Source organism: Solenopsis invicta, chromosome 2 (assembly GCF_016802725.1).
Source record: "Solenopsis invicta isolate M01_SB chromosome 2, UNIL_Sinv_3.0, whole genome shotgun sequence".
Taxonomy (NCBI): Eukaryota; Metazoa; Arthropoda; class Insecta; order Hymenoptera; family Formicidae; genus Solenopsis; species Solenopsis invicta.
This window is the reverse complement of record NC_052665.1, coordinates 11,224,749-11,249,542: the sequence shown is the minus strand read 5'-3', so window position 1 is coordinate 11,249,542 and position 24,794 is coordinate 11,224,749. Positions and strand designations below refer to the sequence as shown.

The window sequence follows — 24,794 nt, the reverse complement described above, 5'->3', positions numbered from 1 at the left end:
ATATCACCCGCGATTGTTGGTACACCTGGCGAACGGAGCGACAAACGCGCGTACACGAACTTCAAATTTTTTCTGTTCTAACGGCTTTCACGCGATTTATTGAGTCATCTTGTCGCGATTTATGCGAACGCAATATTGAGCCGAGGCGTAAACAGTAAATCGCGGGGGCGAATAAATAGTAGATACAAATGAATTGACTCACCGTTCGCCGCTGGTCGTTTCGTTTATCTCGATCCAGCTCGGATCAGCTCCATCTCGGTCGCAGCTCTCGAACGTTTGCAATCCAAGATCCTCCTCACGACAATTTGTCTTAATTTACACTTAGCACCGAACGCACGACATTTCACTCCTGACACTTCACTCCCGATACTCATTCGTGTTAAAAACTCGTACGGGACCATGATACAAAGGCAAGGGTATGCTCTTGCGTACGTTAAATCACGTGACAGTCGAGTGATCAATCAGAATTGTCACCAGATTACGTCATTGTTTCGCGGTACATTCAAATGTATTATTTAGTATACTTACAGTGCTCTTTGTAATATTTTAATTTTTTGAAATGTTTATTTGAAGAATAAAATAAAATGAATATTAAAATATATATATATATATATATATATATATATATAAGAATATAATGCAAAACAGCATTCAGTATTGTGAACGATAAGAAATGTTTCATTATATTTAAATTAAATCAATATAAGAAAGAAATAGTAGATTTGAAAATATTGGTGTAAGAAAATTGAAAAAATATATTCAAGGTAGAGAAAATGATAGAGATGTGTAGATTAATGCATTATATTTTATTGTTAGTAAATTTTATAATTTTTTTTCTTATATTTACCTCTGTTTTGTTCGCATATTTGCCTGTTCATTACACGAACAGAAATATATGTTTATTGTCTAATTGTATTGTCTTCCAGCTTACGAACTCTTTTTGGAGAGTACCCCAGCAGTGGCAGTCGTAAAGATTTTTTAAAATATGACGGTTCAAAATGTATTGAACGTATTCTTCCTAAATAAAATAAAGTATGTTAAGTTATTGTCGATCAAATCTATTAATTATTTTCTAATTTATTTCTATTAAGAAAAAGCGTAAGGTAGGTACATAGGGCGTTCATTAATGGTTGTTCCCACGTTTTACCGTTTGAGTTGACTTACCGACTTGCACTTATAGTTCACTAAACGCTTCATAGATGTCAGACGCTCGGTTACAGAACCGAGTTACACGTACAGGCCCTTCGTGAAAATATTTCTCAGATTCTTTTTGTATCATTTTTCGGAACATCTGTATAATTTTTTATGAAACGTTATAAAATTTAAAAAGTTAAAGAAGTATTTTTTAAAAATTGTGAAATAAGAAATTTCAAAACATTTCAAAATTTAAATTTATGAAAAATTCTAAGAGAAGATATAGACTTTTTAAGTATTTCTAATTGTATTTTTGAAAAATGTCCCAATTCGTATAAAAATTTTATGAAAAAAACTTTAACCAGAGAGATTTCAAGAAAAATATGATAAACTATGAAAAATTTCTCATAATTATGAAATCGGTCTGAGAAGTTATAAAAAATGTAAAAAAACATTAGACAATCTGAAGAATTTCACATAATTTTACATGCAAGCATTCTGAAAAATTATGAAATAAGAAATTTCATAGTTAGGAACCATCGGTAATTCTGCGTGATGCGTGCTGGCCAATACATTGACGTCGCAATGCAAAATCTGCACATTTCCGCCAGCCAATCACAGAGTCGGTCACGTGACCTCCCCCTGTCGCGTTCAATCGCGTTTCTCATCATTTCGCATCTTCTCCATTGCCTCGTATTCCGAATTTTCGACGCGCGTGAGTGCCGGAAAGAAGTGGCGATAGTAAAGGATCGCGCGTTCGTGCCAAAAGTGTAAATCGAGGCGAAAGGTCGGGAGAAGGATCTTTGAGCTCGAACGTTTGAGAGATGCGGCCGAGACTGAGCTGAACGGAGCAACCAGCGGCGAACGGTGAGTCGATTTACGAGTATACTCGTATCTACTGTTTATTCGTCCCTACAATTCGGTACATATTTGCGTCTCGTCCTCGTTGCGTTCACGTTAATTATCGTTGGTACAATACGACTGAATCAGTCAGTCGCACGAAAGCGGCACGATTTGAAATTCGTGTATGCGCTCTCACTCTCCTCGGCGTTCCTTTCGCCAGGTGTGCCAACAGTCGCGAGTGACGAGCTTTCCGAGATCTAACCTGTACAGTGCATTGACATCGTAGTATAATTTGTAAATCATCTATTCACAAATAATGTGAGGCTGATAATATATGATAAATCACAGCTTTCAAATATTATCAAGTGCTGTGTTCCATATTTGCATGCTGATTTCTTTGGCAGATATATCTATATAAATAATAAATTAATGACAAGAGAATTAAATATCAGGTGAACATTACATACTCATTTTATTGTTTTGAATCGTCATATTTTATACGATCGCAATTTAGAGTTAAATCTGATCATATCTTTCGGTCTACCGAGAAATATAGAATTTCGTTTTAATAAAACAAACGCATCTATCCGCGCTATTCTGACGTTTCCCACTCGGTAGTCTGGGTAGTCGGATGTTCGCTTTCGTTAAAGATACATGGAATTCGTCTTTACGCTGGTAGACGGAATAATCGATAAGTACCACCCTACGTTCCGTGCATCTCCCCTTGAATTATCATTGAAGCGAAAACAATACGTAAGCCGATCTTGTGATAACATCAGCCTTTGTTTTTCGGAAATAAGCTGCACTCTTTTCCTATATTAATTTATCCCTTTTATTTTTTCAAACTCGAAATATTATTAATCTTAAGTCGCGTATATTTTCCCTGTTTTTTTTACATAAATATTTCATTATTAAACATCTCGAGGATTTTGTATAAAAACAATTAGAGAAACGAGAAATCAAATACGATCATGACCGCTATATTTCTGGTCGTCACTTAGAACTTGGATTAACAATGTTTTCACTTGTATACCTTTATAATTCATCTAGACCTAATTAATTATTCCAGCAGCGGGATTCGTAATAGTCTAGCGACGCTTAATTATGACATAACATCATGCAAACTAATGACCACGGCTCTTAATTAGTACGCTGGAGTGAATACCGAAATGAATTCTGTCTCGCGGCTTTGCAACTTGAATAATACTCAATCTATGTGCCGTTATAACATTAATTAATTATTGTTTTTTTTTTTAGAAAACAAAAGATAGATTGTTTTACTGTTATAACAAATAACGATTACAATACATGTATTTTCTAATTAATCTTGATTAATAATAAGGCTGAAATTAAATTAAATCATCTAGGAAAAGTAAAAGCAGAACAAAAATATACATTTTTGAAAATAAGATTAAAAGAGCATAATCATGCACTGATATATGAATTAGGCCATCTTCAATTAGCTGATGTTGAAATATGGAGCAATTATATAAAAAAAAATATTGTCTTATTTTACATAGCTATCCTTTAGTTACAGCAACTATAAGATCTATATTAATATATTAATATATAATATATTAATATATTGTACATTCAAATAAAACAGATTATTCAAGTGATTGAATCTATACATGCAAGTACAATCAATCATGGAAAGAATGGTTTCACTAGAATATCTAAAAATTTAGCTACATACAGATTTGAAAAATTTATTAGACTATCAAAATGCTTATGCAGAACGCTCAAGCTAGTTGTTAGAATGTTAAAACTTTTGCATTGCATAAGTATCATGCTTGAATGTTCTATGCAATTATTTTGATGATCCAATGATTATTATTTTCAAATTTGTATGTAGTTAAATTTTAACAGATATTAAAAATTTTTTCGTGCACGTTTTTTTCGTGCATCAATCATCTAATTGTCCTTTGTTTTCTTAACTAGTTATGATGAATTTACCAAAATGCATGAAATGCATTTCAAATTGATAGATGAAAAATATGCAAAATACCATAATTATTTGTGATGCATTTTTAAGTGATGAGGAAAAAGTGACATGTATTTAAAATTTTAAACATTTGAATTGATTAATAAGTTGATTATTTTTATTTTTATTTTTATTTTTTAAGTTTTTGTTGCACTTGATTGATCAGTTGAACTAAAATATCATAGAAACAAGTCATTAACATTTAATATTCTTAATATTATAAATAATTAAGAATTTATATATTTGATTAAAATAAATTGCAATTTTTTGCAATTACTTTGAGTGATGAAGTTGTTAAATTGATTATTGTAATTAATATAATGGCATATAAGTTTGAACAATTAAACACGAGTTAAAAATAATTCCTGTCGCTTAATTCTTTTAAAAAACGTTTTTATTTATTTTATTAAAAATTATTTTTCAGGATTATTGATTATGCTTTAAGTTGAGCGATTGGATTTGAGAAGACTAAGGATATTTTAGGCTCTTTGTACCAAAGTGGATAATCCGAGGAACTTCGACTTGCGTTAGGAATTGAATCTTTAGATAGAAGTTGATTCAATCTGAAATTGGGTGGTTCTACTGTCTTCCTTAGAAGAACCGACACTTGTCGCATGTAATCTACCGCGTCAGTTGCCCTCTCCAATCTGGCAAAGGACAATCTTCGGTTCACAAGATATTTATCAAAATAATTTACAAATATTTTTTTATTAATATTTTTATAGCGGAGAGAATCTTTTACTTGTGCACCATCTGCCTAGTAAACTCTAAGCGATGTGGTTTTTTAATCGTCGCTATTTCTTCTTTTAGATAATTATCGCAATATCTTTTTTCTACATCATCCGAAAGGCCATAAAAATTTCCAAAATGCACTGCTGCATTTTTAGGCGCTTTAGTAATAAATTGTTTTGGCTGTTTAACTAGCATAGATTTGCAATTTTTATTGGATATCGCTGATGAAATTGTCGAGAAGGTACATTTCGACTTCCTAGTAGAGCAACTGAAAAAAAAATTAGAAAATAATTCTAAAATAAAATTGTGTAACATAAAATTATGTATTATAATTGTTCCGTAAACTCTAGAAAGACCTATGAAAAAAATAACTGATAAAGTATCGCAGTTAACTGATTACTATATCAATAATTGATGATATTTCATCAGTTATTGATGCAGTAATATCAATTATTGATACAGTAATCAGTTTATCAAAACACTTTATCAGTTTTTTTTCTTAATGGGATCGTTTTTATAAACAATATTAAACTAAATGAGAAGAATATTATTTTGCATTTTGGAATAGCTTAATGTATCTTTTTCTTGTTTATCTCTTTTTTTTTAAATCTTGTGTGATTCCGAGAGACAGAATATTTGTTACAATTAACAGACGCTTATTCTATGGGTTATAAAGATATTGCTATTATATTATGAAATTTTAGTTGTAATGAAAAATATGCGAAATCGAGGATTAGATAATTTTATATTTGTAAAACTATTACTTACGCAGTGCTATTGACATCTAACGTTGAAAATTGGTTATTGGATGCTACAGATTGGATTTTACATTGATTTCTAGACATTTTTTTACGAGATTTAATTCTGTGTTGCTTAAACATTTTGATATTAAATCGTTGGAATATGTATCATCCAGCAAGTTGGAAATCTCACTTGAAATTTATCTAAATATATATGTGACTGAAAAAAAAATTTGCTTACTGCGCAGCGTTTACATTCGGGCACAATGAAGTTGGCAGACGAAGGACTCGCGGCATCGCGACAATCAGCTTTTCAAATGGAGCTTCGGCCATCTCCGTCGGTGCTCGTCGACGTACTTCGCGTGACTCCACTCGCATTACTCGCTCTGCGCCCGGTATCAGCGAGAGTCCAGTGGATGGAGTCCAGTCGTCGTCGCGCGCTCGTTTCCTTCATATCGGATTTGTGTTGACTTGCTCGGTGCTTTCAGTATATCGTGCAAATTTCGTCGGCTGAAATTCACTTGCGCCCAATACGGTACACCTTTGTCGTCGTGAATTTTCTTAAACCGGCGAAAAAATATGCACAAAGAATTTAGGTAAGAGATTTTCCTTTAACTTAAGATTATCTTAGGATTAGCTCTCAAGGTTGCCCTTTAATCTCCAAAGTAATGTTATCTCCCAATCTATTTTGTTAAAATATTACTTTAACTCATTTGGATATTGCTCAATTGGCAGACAGGGTTTTTTAAATATTTAAAGAATAAATGATAAATAATAACGAATAAAGAATGAATAATGAATGGATATAAAGAATAAATTTATGAAACATTTAAAGAACATTGCCTGCTGATTGGGCATATGTATATACCAAATGAATAATTTTGATAGAAGCTGCGAATTGTTTTCTTTCTATATTATACATATGTTCTTTATTTATTACTTACACAAATATTCCTAATATGTGAGAGTAATTCTCTCATAAAAATAAGGGACAGGACACAAAACCAACCAATTCAATCACAAGTGCTTGGAATAAAAGTTAAGACGTATGATTTTCTGCTGTATTTTGCATTACTAATAATATTCTCAGAATTTTCTTCAATATTGACAGTTTGAGCGACGTTCCCCACATCGTGTATCTCTTTCTCAAGCACGTTCCAAGCGCAGTCAATGCAAACGTCACGAATACTTCCTGTTGCACCTACATTTCATGTATTTATTACGTCATTTGTACAGAGATACTCGCATTTTGGTTTACACAAAATTTCTCCGTCACTTTTGCGTCATCTACAATTTGAAAATCTCTTAATACACGGTTTAAATTTGTAATACGAAAATCTTCTCCCTTTTTGTAAAAACTAAATACGCCACCAACCAAGGAACATCCTAAGCAGCATAAAACATTGGAGCAATATTGTAACAATGGTTGATCCTATCTGGGACATTCGGTTAATTTCTCCCATTCATTTTACTTGGCGTTTCATTGAACTTGACTGAATCAAAAGACACGTTTACGCGATCGAGTTTGAATCTCAAGTAACTGGAAAAACTCGCTCGCTGCGAATCGTTTATCGGCTACTCGATCTCGACGTTTTGCCGCGATGGATGCGTTAGGATATTGGAAAGCCGTAAACGACGTGTACGCGCACGATGAAGTAAGTTTACCCAGACGCACCTCCAATATCCGATAAATTTTAATACGGCAATAATTCCGACGTATCCCATCGCGCGCAATATTGACTTTCCGCCTCTTCGGCTGCTCCGCTCGTTCTCTCCTCACCCCTCACTTCCGTCTCGCTCATTCTTGTTCATTTCATCATTTTTTTTCTCTCTTCCTCACTCTCCCTCCTCCTTTTTATCTTTATTCCGCCTGGCTCTGCTGGCTGCACTCTTTTTCTTTTGGGCTTTAGGCAACGAGACAGATGGCTATTTTCAGGGGCTTTTATATTACAAGATACATTGCCCTGGTACAACGAATATAATACGTTAAGAGGAATATAATATTTTAGAATCTTTCATCTCGTATATCTGAAAGCTCGAGGAAGTGCTTGCAAATATTTGCGTTTGCAACTTTCATTGAATTTGCATGGATTGCGCCGAATGACCAGGCCGGAGCCTGGTCGGAGTGTGGTCAATATTAACTTCGAATGGAATCGGACAAACGCAAGAAAGTATTGATCGTGGCTGTTTGCTGTAAGGCTTTCGAATTACACGATGCGTAAATCGTCATTAGGCTCTCATCTTTTTTTGCGTCTAGACCTCGACACGCGTAGATCGAGGATCTAGCGATCGTATTTTCAATTGCATCACTGACCGCATCATCGATCAACCGTCACGGTTCGATGATCTATCTTAATGAAGCGTGGTGACGTTCAATGAACGTAGTTTGGCGGTTTAATATCGATACGGTAGTGTCTGCGGTGAGATCGTGTTCAATCGCGTCGAATAACGGTACATAAATATCAAGGAGAGAAAAAAGATATATATATAAAGAAGAAAATAATCCGCGAATAAACTGCTGGAATAATACGAACAGAATGGAATAAAAGTCGCCGGACGAAAGGAAATAAAAGCCGACCGCATTATACGTTTTTAACGTATTGCCTACAAGGAAAGAACGATTTAGTCGGAGTGTCTAAATATTTACCTGGATATAAATTTAAAAATAAATTTAACGGATCATTAAAATAATTGTGACGGATATTCAAACATGATGAGCAATGCTGCAAAAAGTTTTAACATTCTAGTAATTCAATTTGAGAGTCGCTATAAGCGCTACAATATTATTATATTAGCTACAATATTAAATCATATACTTGAAATATTTTATGAATGTTATATAAATATTATATGAGAAGTAAATAATATCATTTACTTTAATATTTTAAATTATCGGGAATATTATGATTTTTAAATATAATAATTATTAAGTTTATGAATTTTACTTATAATAATTTACATTAATTACATTTAATTTAAAAAAATAATATTCGTAAGAACATTTTTATAACATGTGCCACGGATGTTGAAATAATACATTATTTCACGAATATTATATAAATGATAACGACGAACATGTAACATTAATACCATGCTCCTATACAATTAAAATAATATTAAAAATATTGAATAATATTCTCGAAATGTCATTTTAGTTTTTAATAATACTCGTATAATATTCTAGGAATATTATAGCGCTTACAGAAGTTCAACATAATAATTCTGATGGACTAACAAAATTGTCTTCAGATCTGTATCCAACTGAAATTTTAGATATTTTAACAAACCGTTCTTTTCATGTACGTCTACTGTGAAACAGGATACTTTCGTGCGAGCGACGAAACGGCAAATGCAAAAGATACCTGCGCGCTATTATTTCCGAGTATAAAAAAAATTCTTTTGACGATATCGTTTGTAACCAAATAGCGGATGAAAACTCTCGCGTATGTAGCGTGCCGTCGCGCAGTTTCAAACTAATATTCGACGAGAAGCTATAACGCGCTTTTATACCGACGCGACGAATTTCCGAGAGGCCGGTGTAATTTGGCATTATGGGGGGTATACAAGTGCATTTTTTCCTTTTTGCTAGGGGTCGTCCACGCGCTACTGCACGCTCGCTCGCGTCATTTTTCCCCGTGCGGGCAATCGCCGGTAAGGGCACCATCCGCTTCGTGTGTTAATCAGCGATACAGAGGGTAGAAAAGACCAAGCGTCGTTGCGAGGGGGAAAAAAAATATGAGCGAAGGAAGGAAGGTGGTACAAAAGCGAATAAAAGCCCGAAGAAAGCGCTACGAGCACGCTCTAGACATGAGCGAAGGACATTTATTTATTCTTCTTTTCACGTGTGCATGTCAAGGGCATAAACATCCCCCGTCCCGGATTATTACACGGAAAGTTCGCGCGATGCCAAGTTTTTCCCTGTAATTTACTTCCCCCCTTCTTCCCCCGCCACACGGGTCCTCTTAATTATCTTCATGTTCCTTCGTTAATGAACGCGAGTAGATTTCGAGCGGAATGATCTCGCGATATAAGTAAAAGTACATACATACTGATACACATGCATACACACTTTCCTCTTTAGGCTGAAAATATTTCATAAAAATGTGTAATTACCCGTACAGCACAGAATAGCAAAAACGTTGCAACAATATTTTGCGATGCTTTTTCTCTGCTGTGAATAAGTAATTTCTTCAGCGCACATAAAATCCATGCAGCACAGAATATTTCAGCAATATTGCAGAAATGTTGAAAATATTACTGCAACATTGTCGAAATATTGTTTACTGTATAGGAATATTAAAAGGATCTCGTAAAGAAATTTGCTATTTATCGCGTTATACAACAGCATTAATCTAATTGGAAATATCTTGTTAATTCAATAATGAAACAAAAGATTAAAAGTCAAGACACAAATATAGTTAAATGAATCAAATTTAGATGAGTTAATTCGATAATTCGATGTTTAAATAAATCAATCTATGTTTTAATTCACATTAAAGACAGAATTTTTTCAGTGTAGTATTCTTAAAGGTTACGTTATGCATAAGTACACTAAAAACAAATTTTTTATGTTCAAGTAAATATATTTGTTTTAGCATCATTTCTTTGATTAAAAAAAAAAACATTTTGTAAGTTTAAAAATAAATTATTTTATACTAGTTAATATTCATTTTAATCAAGGAAATGATATTAAATATAATTACTTGAATATAAAACTTTTTTCAGTGTATGTAAATTTTAGCTAAATGTTATATTAAAACCTTTTAAAAGTGAACGTACCTGGAGGAGAAATGCGTCTTGATAAAAATGATGAGCAGAATTATTTATGCGTATATACAATATTTGTACACGTTGTGTGCGTGTGGGAAAAAGAGAGAACAGGTTGAGACCATTTTCAGGAGGCAGGTCTATTTATTGGTATAGGAGACCCTCGAGTAAAGGAGTGAATAGAACGTGGGGTGGCATTTCGATTGGGAACGTGCGATATATTATGTGCCCGACGCACATGTACGCCCTGCCTGCGACGTGCATAAGTAGACGCATAAATAAGAGTAATAAACGTGTGTCTAACGGTGTGAGCACTGATCGGCACGCGAGTAATGCGAACGTGCACGTTTTCATCGATTTTAAATGTTTCTACGATCTTTTCTACACCGTCTTCTCCTCCTTCGCGATTGTCGGCAGCGTTAACGTCATCTTCTTCCTCTTCTGTCTTCCCCTTTTCTGCTCTTAGGGTTTTCCACACGTTCCAGTAATGTGGAAATCAAAGTTGTTCACAACGTTTAAATAATGAAATATTTAAATGCAACATCAATTTACATTTGATGAATGAAACGTGAGAATATAGGGATACAAATTTTTCGTGACAGTCACGATACTTACGATTCTTCGATGTTATCTTCAGCTCAGCACGATAGCGGTTCTTTCTTCTTTCAAATCGTGCCCAGACGTAATTAGTCGATGGTAATGTGGATTGCGCGGATGCAGCGAGCACCAGAGACAGCATGACGATGCAAATACAGAAATTCTCATATGAAACGAATCGCAAATAACAGCCTGGTATAGGATTATCGCGCGCCCGAGACTCGGGGAAAAATGATACTCCTACGTATTACGGAAATAATTGCAGGCCATAACTGTACGTCTGTGAACGTACAACGATGTATGCATGCATATCCGCATTTTATTGATACGTCTATTAAATCCTACACTGATAACGCTATTACGTATACGAGATAACATGACGATGGCGGCAAACGATTACGGTAGACTTTCTTTCTAATTTATATCCGCATTCTAAATTATAAACGCATACGATTTAGAATACTGTTTCTGTATTAAAATATATCGTGGAGTGAACGCACGCGAAGAAAGAACGGTTTTGCTATAAAAAACTTAAAAATTTAGCTCTCAAAATAATTTAGTTGCCAGAGTGCTAAAATTTTTTGCAATATCGCTCATCACGCTGGAACTTTTTATAACTTTATTTCGATAGTCCAACAAAATTATTTTCACAGATTTGTATCTAGTTGTTTTTTTTTTTTACACTGTCAAAAGTGGACAGCAAAATTTAATGTAACGTAACGGAAGCAAATTTCAAGCAGGAACATTAAAAACATTCAATGGTGTCAAAAGTGCACTAAATTTCATGCACATACTTTTTAGTTATAGATACATAAAATTCAATACACTCGTGCAACTTAAAAATACATTGAATTTCATGACATTTTTAACAGTGTAGATACTTGAGCAAAACCGTTCTTTCCATGTACAATTAACATTTTGTACCATCCGTCTCCCATATATGCACTTCAAAGAAGGCGCGAAATTTCTTTAATTTAACGTCTTTTATCCGCTGTCTACATTTTCCCGTCTTTATGTGATACGCACGCTGCAAGGCGGCTCAGGCGGCTCAGGCGGCTGAGGTCTCATCAAGTCTGACACGAATGGTATTTTTCTCACCGTATCACGAAGATTGATCGTCGCTTCGGAAAATTCCAGGAACTTCTGTTTAGGTTATGTACAGCATCCTTATACGAATATAGTGACATAATAGGCAAACGTCCAGGCCGATGCACCGTTATGCAGAATGGTGCTGAGGTCAAAGAGTCGATATGGATGGAAAGGGAAGAAGCTAGAGTCTGTGATTCGTGCGGAGTCGTGTGCGTTGGATACGCTCGTTCACTCATGAATATTTCAGCAGTCACAAAGCGAAACGATGTGGGAAACAATCGACTAAATTTTCAGACAAGTAGACGAATATTTTCAGCCTTTAGGGTCCACAAATAACCACAAAATTCTATAAATCCTTTTTATTCGACTAAAAGAATGTACACTTTTATATTTCGCTTTGAAATTTTCAATTGTTCCGTGAAACCTAGAATTAATAATGCAACTCGAATCTAAATTCACGGTTGCAAATCTGTTTTTTATTACAATACTTTTTGTGTGCCATTCATTTGATCTTGAACGAAAAATCGTCGTAGAACACTTTTGTTGAACTAGATAGTCAAGATACTTTTCATCTGCCTCGAAACGCATGTTTAATTATTATTAGCAATTTTATTGAAGAAAGAATCGCTGGGCTGTTTTAAATAGATAAACTGCAGTTAATCGTAATTGGAGGTTTAAATCCTGGTTGTCGACATTGATTTAATAAGCATCAATAGGTTGTTCCTGAACGACCATTCGATACGAGCACGTGCGCGTACTCAAGTATTATGCGTGCGCACGCTCTCGACTCGCACGCGCTGCGCTTGACACAGCGGCCATTAGTGCCATTTGATAGATACTTCACTATATCTCTCTTACGAGATTGTTGAACCGCCGTGATCGACAAATCGTTGCTATGAAAATACTCTTAATGTTTCTGAATTACGTAACAAAATTCAATTGGTCGTGAAACGATAGATGAAGTGGCGTGCAAGATTAACCGTTAATTTCTTTCCACCATCACTAATTACCAATTCTCCTCGGCAGTTTTATCCGCACATATTAATGTCGTATTAATGTTCTCTGGTTCATCGTTATGATGAACGTGAAAAGATTAACGAGCTAATAAAATAAAAAAATTAGCAAGTATTCTTCTGATTTTTTAAACGATTTTCTTTCAAATATTCTTCTATATTTTGTTATTACGTTTGAATGTTAGAATCCCATTGGTTTTGCTCAATAAATATAAATTGAATATGAGACTGAATGAACACTGTAAGCGAGCATTACCCTTTTTATTTTTGGAAACGTTTAATATTCAAACTTGGACGGTTAAAAAAATTTGGCGTGGAAGAAACAATCGCTTCTTACGAAGCTGTAGCGCATACATCTCCAATTATCGGTGATAACGGCGTCTCGCATCTCTTCTTTCTTTCTTTTAGCCTTTTTCGAGTTTCCTTCTCAGCGTTCCTCCTCGGTGCAAAGCGTATAATCAAAGTTTATTGCCGAAGATACGTAATGACAGGGTTAGGCCTAGCGCGAAATTAACGATCTGGGTTTGGACCTTTAGGCATTGTGCAGATTTCCGACTACGCAATTAGATAATATGTATACGTAATAACACGAGTATTCGAGAAACTTTTCCATATTTTTTTTTTCTTTCTGTTTGCACTTTTGATTAATAAGAATCTAAAAAAATTTATTTTCTTGTACATTTCTGGATTTTTATCAAGATCGTATAAAAATTATATTGTTATAGATCATTGAATTGATTTCAAGTATTATAATTTGACATTTTTTTACGTAAAGACAAGTGAGATATTTAAGAGAGATTCTGCATATTATTTTGCATATATTTTGAAAATGCATATTGAATGATATAAATATATTTAACGTATATATAAATATGTGTTGTAAACGTGTTACAAATTATCTAAACTTTAATTCTCAATTTTTTCTTGTGAAAAACAAATTTGTGCATAATAATTTGCGGTCCACTTATATAATTATACGCACAATACGTATCAATTACTCGAATCGATTATCGGTTCAACACGTTTGACGATTTAGACAGCGGCAATTTAATTAACTTCAGAGTTCGACATGTAGACAGTTCAGCAATCAAATACTTTTTCATCTTTTTGTGCCGAGCGCAGCTCGATCGAAGCACAAGTCAAGTCTTGTTGTAGGAAACCTGCAGGAAGGAAAAATAAAGGATGGAGAGGACAAAAGAGATTCTTGGGACAAATGGAGAAGATGGCGAGAAGAAAGCAACGGAGGAAGAAAAAATATTGAACGGATCTTTCGGACGTGGCTGGTTACGTCGAGAGAGTTCAGACTCCATCTTTACATTCTCGTCTCTTTATGGCGCAGCTTCCTCAGCTCGAGACTGGTCTCGTTTCTTTTTTATCATTGCTTTCTTCTCCTATTGTATTTTCGCTGCTCGATACTATCGATTAACGGCCGCATGATCGCCAATTGAATGCTGAATGCTCTTTGTGCAACATTTTCTCTGCGCGCATTCTTTTTGTTATTATACAGTCATAAAATATTCCACCAAAGAATTAAATATAATATTTACTTTAAGAAGAAAAATTATGTACTTTTCTGCTCTCGATATTGTTTTGATTCGTTCTACAAAGACATACCATTTCAAAAATTAAGCAATTATTTCAGAGATATCAATACTATGTTGAGACTTTTTAATCAACTTTTCTATTATTGATATTTTCTATTGACATAACGACATAATTAATATATTAACCAATAAATATTATAAGACTCACGATATTGGCAATGAGTATCAATGGAGAGGGCAAATACAAGTCGGGCGCAATAATTAGACCACAGTAAATTATAAATGAAACGTTTACATAAAAAAATAAAAACGTTTCGATTCTCTAGATAAAGGAAATAGACAAACAAAACGTTTGAATATTTATGTATTAAGTTAAATTTTTTTAAAGTTTTTTAAATGTTATTTTTAATTTACTGTTTAATTACCGCTTCCAACTCGTATTTGTCGTTTCTATCAATTATTCGTAAAATTTTTGCATTTCAAAAATAAGACTGTCTTTCTCTCTCAAGTTTATGATTGAAGATCGTGAGCTCCATTTGATCCATGCTCATGCATGCTTGCTTCATGGTTTTGGTAAAGGTACTCTCAGTGGTTTGCCATTGCCTTTTGCGCGGAGAGGTGATGATCAACCAAGTCTCTGGTATTGTTTAAATAAAACTAACTGCAACAAAATAATTGAAACGAAAGAATCTTTAGATTTAAGATCAATTCAAATGTTTGAAAATAATCGATTGTTAAAATAATGAATTAAAATTAGCGAGGAAATTTGTCGACAAGATTGATGAATTAATTGATGATCAATAAACTTAAATTATTAAATTAGCAACTATTTGATTTCTAAGTCCATTACTTTAGCCTCATCACTTTTCGTTATATAGTCCCTTGTGCAATAATCAAACGAATGCGATTGCATCTGCGTGCGAACAGGCGGAAGCTTGTGCAGAATGGAAAATGGTGCGCGTGAGAACGAGATTCTTGAGATCGTTCACACTTCCTCGTATGATTGGCGTCGACACGTAAGAAACTCCGTTAAAACAGTTTTTCAACGCTCGTCACCTTCTCAATACGTACAACGAGGTTCCTACGCTGCATCTCGTTGCCAATATTGTTTATAAAAAAGATAAATGCTACACAGAATATCAATATTATTTACTTGCACTTGTACAACGTTGCATTTCGTATTTAATCCAGTATGTCTTTATTATCAGCTCTTATGTAGTAACATGTAAATTATGTAGTCACACGTTATAAAAAAAGTTGTTGAAAGATCGTTTACTAAACATCGTCTTTTAAATTTGGTAATAAAATTCTCAAGTTAGCAACGCGCCGCGTTACGCTAGAAAGCTGGTTCCGACTTCAAGTCCAGGTCCAGATCTGGATCCGCACTCGAGCCAATTAGCCAGCTTATCTATCCAAGATTCCGGACTCTCCACATTTATTTAGAACGAGTTTGCACTCCGATCCTCTCCGCTTGATAAAGTAATTTCTTTTCTTTATTAAAGTTGGTTAAAGCGACAACATAACAAGTTAATGCGCGCAGTGAAATGTTAATGGAATGACTGTCATATTCTCGCGACAGATCATAACGTTTATGGTTCTCGCGTAATCCAATTAGTTAATTAGAGAGATGTGCATCTCTGCAAGTATGTAACTGCGCCAATTAGCGCGTCTTGCTGCGCAGAGTATCCGTTGTTTTGACGAAATCTCAGCTTCCAAGTCCGAAGAGAGCGATCTTCCAAGTCGAGACTTGGCTGCCTCGAGCCTTAGAGACAAAGGATCAATGTGCGTGATACTACGTATTTGAGATACTCGGGCTCCTTCCGCGTAGACGGCGCAAGGGCTACGTGACCGAAACAATAGCCAAGAAAACCTAAGCTTGCCACTGTGGTTTGCGTTATTTTGCATTAAGGAAATAGATTTTCTCTATCTCTTTGACCATTTGCTTATCCTTTTAGTAATTATATATTTTTAACGCACACATATCTAAAATAATTTAGGAATAAAATATTAATAGATATTAAATATATATTATTAAATTGTAAAATCTAAATTTATTGCAGTCGTTCTCAAATTATTGAACGTATAAAGCATACAGAAAGAACGACTTTGCTAAAGTATCTAAAAATTTAGCTGGATAAAGATTTAAAAATAATTTTATTGGACCATCAAAATAATTATGACAGATATTCGAGCATGTTGCAAAAAATTTCGACATTCCAGCAATCAATTTGAACAATCCAACATAATTATTTTCAGATCTGTATTTAGTTCTATTTTTAGATACTTCAGTAAAACTTGTTCCGTGCAGTTTATAATAAATATAAATTTTACATTGTGCATTCTTCCATTTCTCTATTTTTGTCTCTATTGCGAGGGACAATTAATCGTCCAACGACATTTAATTTTTCTCATTATTTTTAATCGTTCAAACTATTTTTGAAAACTCTTCACACGTCGCGTCGTAAATTGCGTTACCGCAATTCTTCCGGTACATCGTTGGCGATCGTAATCTAAATTGCAACGTGGACGGCAAATTGCTAATCGGAGCAAAATGCGGGAGTGGTAAAATCGATCTCTCAGATTAATTAACGATGCGTAGCGCACGGCTATAATAGTTAAACTAATTCTAGAACTATAAAAAGCATAGAGCGTGATGATTGCGAGGATTAAAGCAGATCTCTGATTATATGGGAAGTAAAGTTATTACACCTCCTTCTAACGAGAGTCATTCACGCTAATACGTCTACTGGACGTTCCCCTCGCGCTCGTCATTACTCTCGCGCAAAAGGCAAGAAGTATGTCGCTCGTTACTTCCGTGCTCCTTCCATTCAAGATCCGCTTGGGAACTTTAAGGACATACCTCCATCCGGGCATGTGGCCGTCCACGTTTTTCCGCGGCTTTCGTTCTAGCCTCTTTTTTTTCTCTTTCCACGTCTGTCTGCACGCCACAGTATCGTTCCTCGGCAGTGGCTTGTGGATTTAATGAGCCGTAAGGGAATGCCAGTTCTATATAAGGTTGACACGGCGCGGAATCGACGATGTCGTTCCAGCGGCCACCATTGCCGCCGCCAATTCATTCCTTTCCATCGATATTTACTTTCTTTTTTTACGCCGCTTCAGCTTCATGCTCGCCGACAGTGGTGCAAAATTGCTGGACCGATCCCGGCACTTGTATAGTAATAACAAATATATTTCTTCGTCCCTTCGATCTAGTGCTAGCGGCACAAAATTGGATATCGAATGGCATTTTCTGCCTCATAAAGCGACTGGAATTTCGTTTTTGTCAAAATCTCATTAGATCGTACAATGAATTTATAAAAAGGTAGAGACAATCAAGTTGGATTGATTCAATTTGCAAATCGATAAGAAGCAATCTGATCAAGTGATAATAATCTGTTACGACCAGCGTATGTTTTCACATTGACGAATTTGTTTTTCACGACATCTAAAAAAAAGCGACAATTTTTTGACTTTACATAAAACTGCTTTATATAGAAAATGCACGAAAATTCTTCCAAAAATTCGTTAGAGCGACCGAACCGGTTAACAACCGGTTTACCGCTTATATTTTGAACAGCATTTCAGATACTGGGGAGAAAAGACAATATTCACTGCCCGGTTATGAGAACGCTGAGTTTGGAACATGCTTTTGTTTTTTCGCAAATAGAAATGGAAATGCAAACGAATGTGTCGCCTTCCTCGAATTATAATACGGGCGAAAAATTGCTTGTTCAATTATTTATAGAAATGATTGATCATTAGGAAAAAAAATCTGTTCAACACATCATGCATTTATAAATTTCATTTCCGCGAACATGTGAGACATAATATGATAATTTGATTTTCACGTCAGATATCGCGTGTAAATTTGCGGAAATAATCAATTACGAGTGATTAAATTCTCAAACTATTTGCAAGAGAAGAAGATTATAATTATAAGACGAGCTAAGATAACCGAAGAGTAATTTGCAGCGTGCACCGATACGCTGATAATTGACATAATTGGATTTGCGTGTGTTCACTTTGAAGAATGTTACGTGAGATGTACGTTTATCCAAAATGTTTTTCTTAATGGCCGAATGTTTCCTTAACGAATGCCAAAAAAAAGGAAAAACAAATAATTTGGCTCGGAGAGTTTAATGATTGGAAACCTGACATTATGTCGTGATGAGTTAAATTGTCGAAGTGTAACGGTGTTTGAGACGAAAAATCAAAAATATTGATATGTTCGTATTTATATTTTATTATCTATTTTAACTTTTAGAAAAAAATGCTAAAAAATTAATTTCTGTGCAATCATATTTGCGGTATATGAAATTACAAGACGGTGCGAAGTGTAATCTGAAAAGCGCAATCGCGTGAAATTAAAGTCCAGACTCCATCAAATTACTTTCTTTATCTCGGGTCTGAAAACGAATAGATTTCGTCATTTCCGTTTTTTTTTTTTCATATTCAACTGACACGCGCATATAACTTTGTAATCATGATTATAAGATGTTACTATAAATAACGTTTAAATCGTCTCATGTATCACGAAATTGGAGAAATTAACGAATAATTTTGACATATATTATATCGGTTTTTGTGGTTTTTCTATCTAGATAATAAATTTCCTGTTTCATGCATTTTCCTTATGTAAAACATTATCTCATATATACGAAGACATTGCAGCGCGTGTAACGTTCACATAACATTCACGGGGTACATAGTCGAGTGCAGAAATCTTATCTACTACATAGCAGGAGTACGCGAAATACGATGATCCACAAACGTTGATGAGCGTTCGAGCGAACTTGGAAAGGTGCTTTTCACACCTCACAGGCACGAAGGGTCACAGACCGTAGGCTCTTCGGGGTCTCTTCGTTAAATATTTGAAATACCTCGCGTATGGTCGAGGGAACGGGTTGCATCGGGAACATGCTTCACACACGTACGTTGACGAAATGCTAGATGAGGCGAGAGACTTAGAGCTGCCAATAACTTTCGTAAGAGAGTCAAGCTATTCGATATCCATTGATCACAGGTAAATCGAGTTAAGTTGAGTGGTAAAACGGGCAGCCCGCACGGCCGTTGCGACTCCGCGCGAGAGCGCGGATGATCATGAAGATTAATCTCCTCCGATCGCCGCGCGAGACGCCAACGTTGCTATTCCTTTTCATCCGTCATTCCGGTCAGGCGTTGCCTCACCATCTCTCTCCATCAATACGCTAGATTTCCGACTGTGAGCTTTTCTCACGCATACCTGTATGCGCGTGCACGTGCTCGGACCCCGCGGTTACTTTCCGCTCCTCTTATTCTTCTTCTTCACACTCCTCGGCTTCTCCCCTCGTCAGGCTAATCTGAACTCTCTCTTCTTCGAGCATCGAGTCCTCTTCCGCGTTCTTCCGAGCTGCTGCCAGTGCACTTTTCCGCATCGCGGCACCATTGTTTTCTCAAATGTCCAAATGCTCACTTCTATACTTGAATGCAAAATCGCGAGTGTAGAATCATTGAAAGAATATTAAGTATTTTTTTTTTGTTAATATATTTTGTTGGCGTATTTATATCTTGCATAATGATGTATCAGTTAATTACAGATACATCATTAGTATTGTTAAATTGACAGATTGAAATTATATTGATTTTAAAGTTATATAAATCATGAGTACTGCACTTTCGTTAAAATCATGATGGGTAAATCTTAGAAGCGTAACATCAAGGCATTTATTTACGCTATATCTCGATCAGTATGCTTCTAGGTCGAAGCGAAGGCAGCCCATTTAATGTACATTTTATAGAATAATACAATTATCCATAAACTAATATTCTGCACGACATTCTACTACGATGGCTCGGTCCTATGAGTGTGGCATAGCGATAACTACGTACGTGATGTTGTAAATGTTGTTTATTTTTCCTTATTCTCTAAACATTTTAGATTTTGGTTGCATCTCATTCAGAGTCGCAATTGCAAAAATAACATAGCTGTATGCTATCCGTGTTACATACAACATATGCTGCATATAAAACATCTCTTATCAATTATTGTTTCTAATTACGAAATCATAGAAAAACATTCGATCATTCTTGGCACAAGGGACGCGCAATCTTCTTTCTCTTCTTCCTCCCCCTCATCGTATTTCACCTTTTCTTTTCCAGTCGCTTCTTTAGATGCAGCACGAGCGTCATGTCGTTGTGAATGACCATGTCAAGTACCTTGCTGGATGGAGGAATAATTTCACAACGAGGGAGTCGTCCGGCTGGCATATTAATTTATGGCTATTGCATGACGGACGTTCCAACTTCCAAGACCGATGGACATTGGCTTACCAAACATAGTCACTCGAGTCACTGAATATTTCATTGCTCTCTCGATGAAGAATGCTGCTGCTCGCATTTCTATATGTAATCGCTTCTGTTTTATACGCGTTACAAATTAATTTTCCAGCTTCTCGTTTCAATCTGCCTCATTATAATAACCTTGTTACATATTTTATTACGAAATCATAGGAAGTGCTTCTTTTTGAATGAATTATTATTAAAATGATTCTTAGATGATGAGCTGTTGAAACGTCGACTTCATCCCAGACGTGCATAATGCGTCTTATCGTAAGACGGAGAATAATTAACATACTTCATCCTCGTAACGAGTAATTAAGTGGGAAAGGTAATTCATCGAGCGGTTCACCAGCAATGTGCGGTTCACAACAGCAGAGCAAATTGACGCTTATTTATCGTCATGATGTTTTTGCATTGTGGGTTTCTCGCCTCGTAAAATTTCTAGACGCCTCGTTGGCAGAGAGTCATCACTTTCGCGCTCGCTCGAAATTCTTTCTCATTAAAATTTTTTCCACGACGTAACCAGGTTTACGAGCGGCCAGATGCCTAAGAGAGCTCAGGCTCATCACGGTTCCTCCCTTTGAATCGCTCGTGGCACTAACGCTTGCGGTTAGACGATTTCTTTCGTTGACTTGGCGCGACGCGAGACGTGGCGATCGTGAATGACTCATGATGAATCGTTTCCCAAGTCGGCGTAACTCTGCCATTTCTTCATCTAGATCTCGAGACTCGAACGGACATTTATTTGCGACATCGTTGGAATCTCGTTTATACAGTTCTTTGGAATCAATTACACGCAACAAACGATAAATCTTCTGATTTTGATTAATCTTACATTTATATATTTATATATGTCAGTGACTCAGTGACTTTTTTTTACTTAATCCAGATCTTTGTTTTAGATTACTTCTCGTAAGTGGCTCACTACTGATGTTCTTCAGTAGTCTCGTCACTGCGACCACTTCCGAGGAAAGTTTCGAGACAGTTCATACGAGCAACGCGGCCGTTCTAAATCGACTCGGACTGACACCTCTTCAAATACCCGATGGGCATCATAAGAAGCGATTAGCCGGACCTGAACCACCGGGGCTGAGCTCGCAAATGCGCCTACATCAGCCTTACAGTCGTCGCCATGGGCATCGCGACAGCCACGTTTACATCGTGAAGCTTCCGGCTAGCCCTCCGTACTACACCATCACGAAGCCTCACAAATCCGTCAACGACGATAAAGTGACGAAGACCGGCCCGAGTTTTCCGGTCGGGTTTCCAGGAAATGGTAAACCCGCCAAGATTTATCATTGGAATTTACCGGTCGTAAAGAAAATGACGGAGAAGAAGCGCGCAAGTCTCCAACTAAGGTTTGATCAGGCCAAGAAAAAGCTGGAGGATATGAATAAACAGCACCAAACCTTTTCCACAAAAACCATGCTGAATAAGCTTTATCCGCTCGATACGACCAGCAAGAGTTACGAGTATCGTGCCGCTGATAACAAACTGCATCCGCATCAAAAGCCAGTGACGAAACACGTCAGAAATAATGACAAGAGGCTTAGCTATCCGAGCGACGACAATGACAATATTAAATTCAAGTCGACGAAAAAGAACGACGTCGGCAACAAGGCGTACAGATTGGACGATTTGAACATCCACAGGATCCACCTGACCAATGAGCTTCATGGCTCGAGAAACACCGTGCCGAAGATGAAAAAGCACAGAAAAAAAGCTGCCATGTCGTATTACGCGCCAATCGCCACCAAGACGGGTTCCACCAGCATCCACAAGAACTTCCCCGGAAATGGCAAGCCTAAGGCTTTCTATATTATGGAGAAGAGTCGCAAGCCAGTATACTATCATCCCCTTCTACCTTAATCTTCAACTGTTCGTGTAACTGTGCATAATCGTGTAATATCCTAAGTGACTCGCGAGCCTGTTAGCTTAAGTAGATGCGTACACTACTCTGTTAATACAGGATCAGGAATCACTGTTCATTGACAACGACAAGATGCAAAAAAGGAAAAAAGGAGAGAGAAAAAAAAAAGAAACAGACTTTCATGCCTATACTGCACATAGTCATTCTTACTCGAGACCATGTGCATTCCGCAAATTGTTCCACTTCTGTTAAACATACATCGTTATTATCTTTACTTATAAAAAAGGTATCGAGATAAGTAAATGTTAAAAATGCAAGTATAAGTTTCATCATCGCAGCTTGTTGATAATTCGTTCTTTCGAATATTTTTATTTTACGACATCACATTAGAATAATCTATTTTATCAATCGCGACGAAACCACGAACGAATGCATTGCTGCAATAATTGAACTTGTACTTTGTTAACAATCAACTAACAAGTGGAATTTGAACATATCATATTTTCACAAAATATGTTACAAGTATTAATATAATAACAATAATCAGTATCCATTGTATCTATATAGGCAGCCAAAAATTTCCGCATAATGGTATCAGGCATCTACTTCTCTTTATGAAAATATGTTATTTCAAAAGGCAACTTTGCTAGAATGAAAAATTCTTTTCTGATTTTTTGCCAATTGTTACTGAAAGAATATGTCAAAATATTTATAAGACTGAGAAGCATCATCAGAAAAGACTTTTTACGATTGATTTGATCGTAGGAATGAATATACAAAACTCACGAGTAAATACTTAAAAAAAAACTGAGAAAAGAAACAATTTGTTGTTTTACTTGCGTGTTTGCGGAAACTACCGATATTGCTAACTTGAATCGATAGTATTACTGAGATTATGACTGAATGTTCCATGTCTGTCCTACATTGGACAGCTATATTCATACTATTTACATATATGATATAAATGTCAATTAAACTATTATCATTCACAAATTACATAATATATATATAATGTAGCTTCTTCTTATTTCTTCATCTGCTTTTTTAATTTATGTAAGATTTAAAGAAAAGCAAAAAACATATTTTTATTTAGATTAATATAAGAGTTTTACGTGACGTTAATTTGCTATGAGACAGAAAATTTATTCTCTTTTTACAGAGCTTGATTTTAAACTGAGTTACAGCTTCTGTTTTTTTTTATTTTTATTTTTTTAACAAATCTGATTAAAAGTAAGATTTTTGTGGTATACGATCGACGATTGTTTCCTCCGCTGAAAGATCATCTATAATCCTAACAAATTTTCTATCATTGAATTGTATATTTTTATAAATAAACATGCAGTATTTTAAAGAAAACATGCAGATACACACACGTATTTCTATACGTGCGTAAACACGTAAACATGATTGTTCCATGATTATGTCAAATACTTAATCGACATAAGATATTTCCATATAATTATAGGTAGACCTTTCATTAAGACTGGACAATACGCATGTTCTTATACAACATGTAAATTTTCTCTTCCTATGCGCATGCACGCAGGAATCTTTTACGTTAAATATATTTTTTTCTATATTCTAGATATCGTAAGTAAGCGCGCACGATTGTAACGAGGCATTCAGTGTAACGAATAAAAATATTTATAGCTCTTTGTATACTTCGACTAGTGACTTGAAAATTTGTAACCCTATATTTTATGTGTAAAAGCTCATTCGTGTATCTGCAGTCTTAAAACTTTACAGCCATGTTCTTAATTTAAATGTGTTTAAACTTTATGACTTAAACATCCACAATTTATTAACATTTTGTATATACATTTTTATTGCAGTTTGTTGCAACACTTGATATATTCAAAAATTATATCAAGCAGAAGGTGCTTTTCATCAGTAAGATGACGCGAAGAAACAGAAACTAATGAATCTACAGATCTCTGTTTATGACCTTGCTCGACCACTCTGTATCTGGATGAGAACCCTCGCAACCCGTTACAGTGCATTTACTTTAATATCTGCAAGCAACGACTACACCGGTGACGAGTCGCTCGCTTCTGGGACCACATTTTTTGGTAATTGACCATATAAATTTAAAATACTAAAGAGAACGTCTTTTTTTCCAACGAAGATTGTTTTTACACATTACGTTCTTTTACCGTTTCACGT

At 35.4% G+C, this 24,794-nt stretch overlaps 2 protein-coding genes across 4 annotated transcripts; one reads left to right on the top strand and one right to left on the bottom strand.

Annotated features, from left to right (window-relative positions):
- Nucleotides 1–1,853: 1,853 nt before the first annotated feature.
- On the top strand, nucleotides 1,854–24,290 carry LOC105194968. Of its 3 annotated transcripts, none has more exons than XM_039457724.1 (3): nucleotides 1,857–2,001; nucleotides 5,682–6,029; nucleotides 21,664–24,290. In XM_039457724.1, exons 2-3 carry the CDS (start codon nucleotides 6,013–6,015, stop codon nucleotides 22,628–22,630), a joined length of 984 nt encoding a protein of 327 aa, XP_039313658.1. In that variant the 5' UTR covers nucleotides 1,857–2,001; nucleotides 5,682–6,012; the 3' UTR covers nucleotides 22,631–24,290. The 3 variants fall into 3 exon arrangements, with proteins under 3 accessions (XP_011158421.1, XP_039313658.1, XP_039313663.1); XM_039457729.1 differs by lacking the exon at nucleotides 1,857–2,001 and adding an exon at nucleotides 2,218–2,429; XM_011160119.3 differs by lacking the exon at nucleotides 5,682–6,029 and having other exon boundaries at nucleotides 1,854–2,001.
- On the bottom strand, nucleotides 4,341–5,725 carry LOC105194967. Its single transcript, XM_039457749.1, has 3 exons — nucleotides 5,462–5,725; nucleotides 4,704–4,961; nucleotides 4,341–4,608 (listed from the first exon to the last, which is right to left on the bottom strand). The coding sequence occupies exons 1-3, from the start codon at nucleotides 5,572–5,574 to the stop codon at nucleotides 4,395–4,397; spliced, it is 585 nt and encodes a 194-aa protein (XP_039313683.1). The 5' UTR covers nucleotides 5,575–5,725; the 3' UTR covers nucleotides 4,341–4,394.
- Nucleotides 24,291–24,794: the final 504 nt, after the last annotated feature.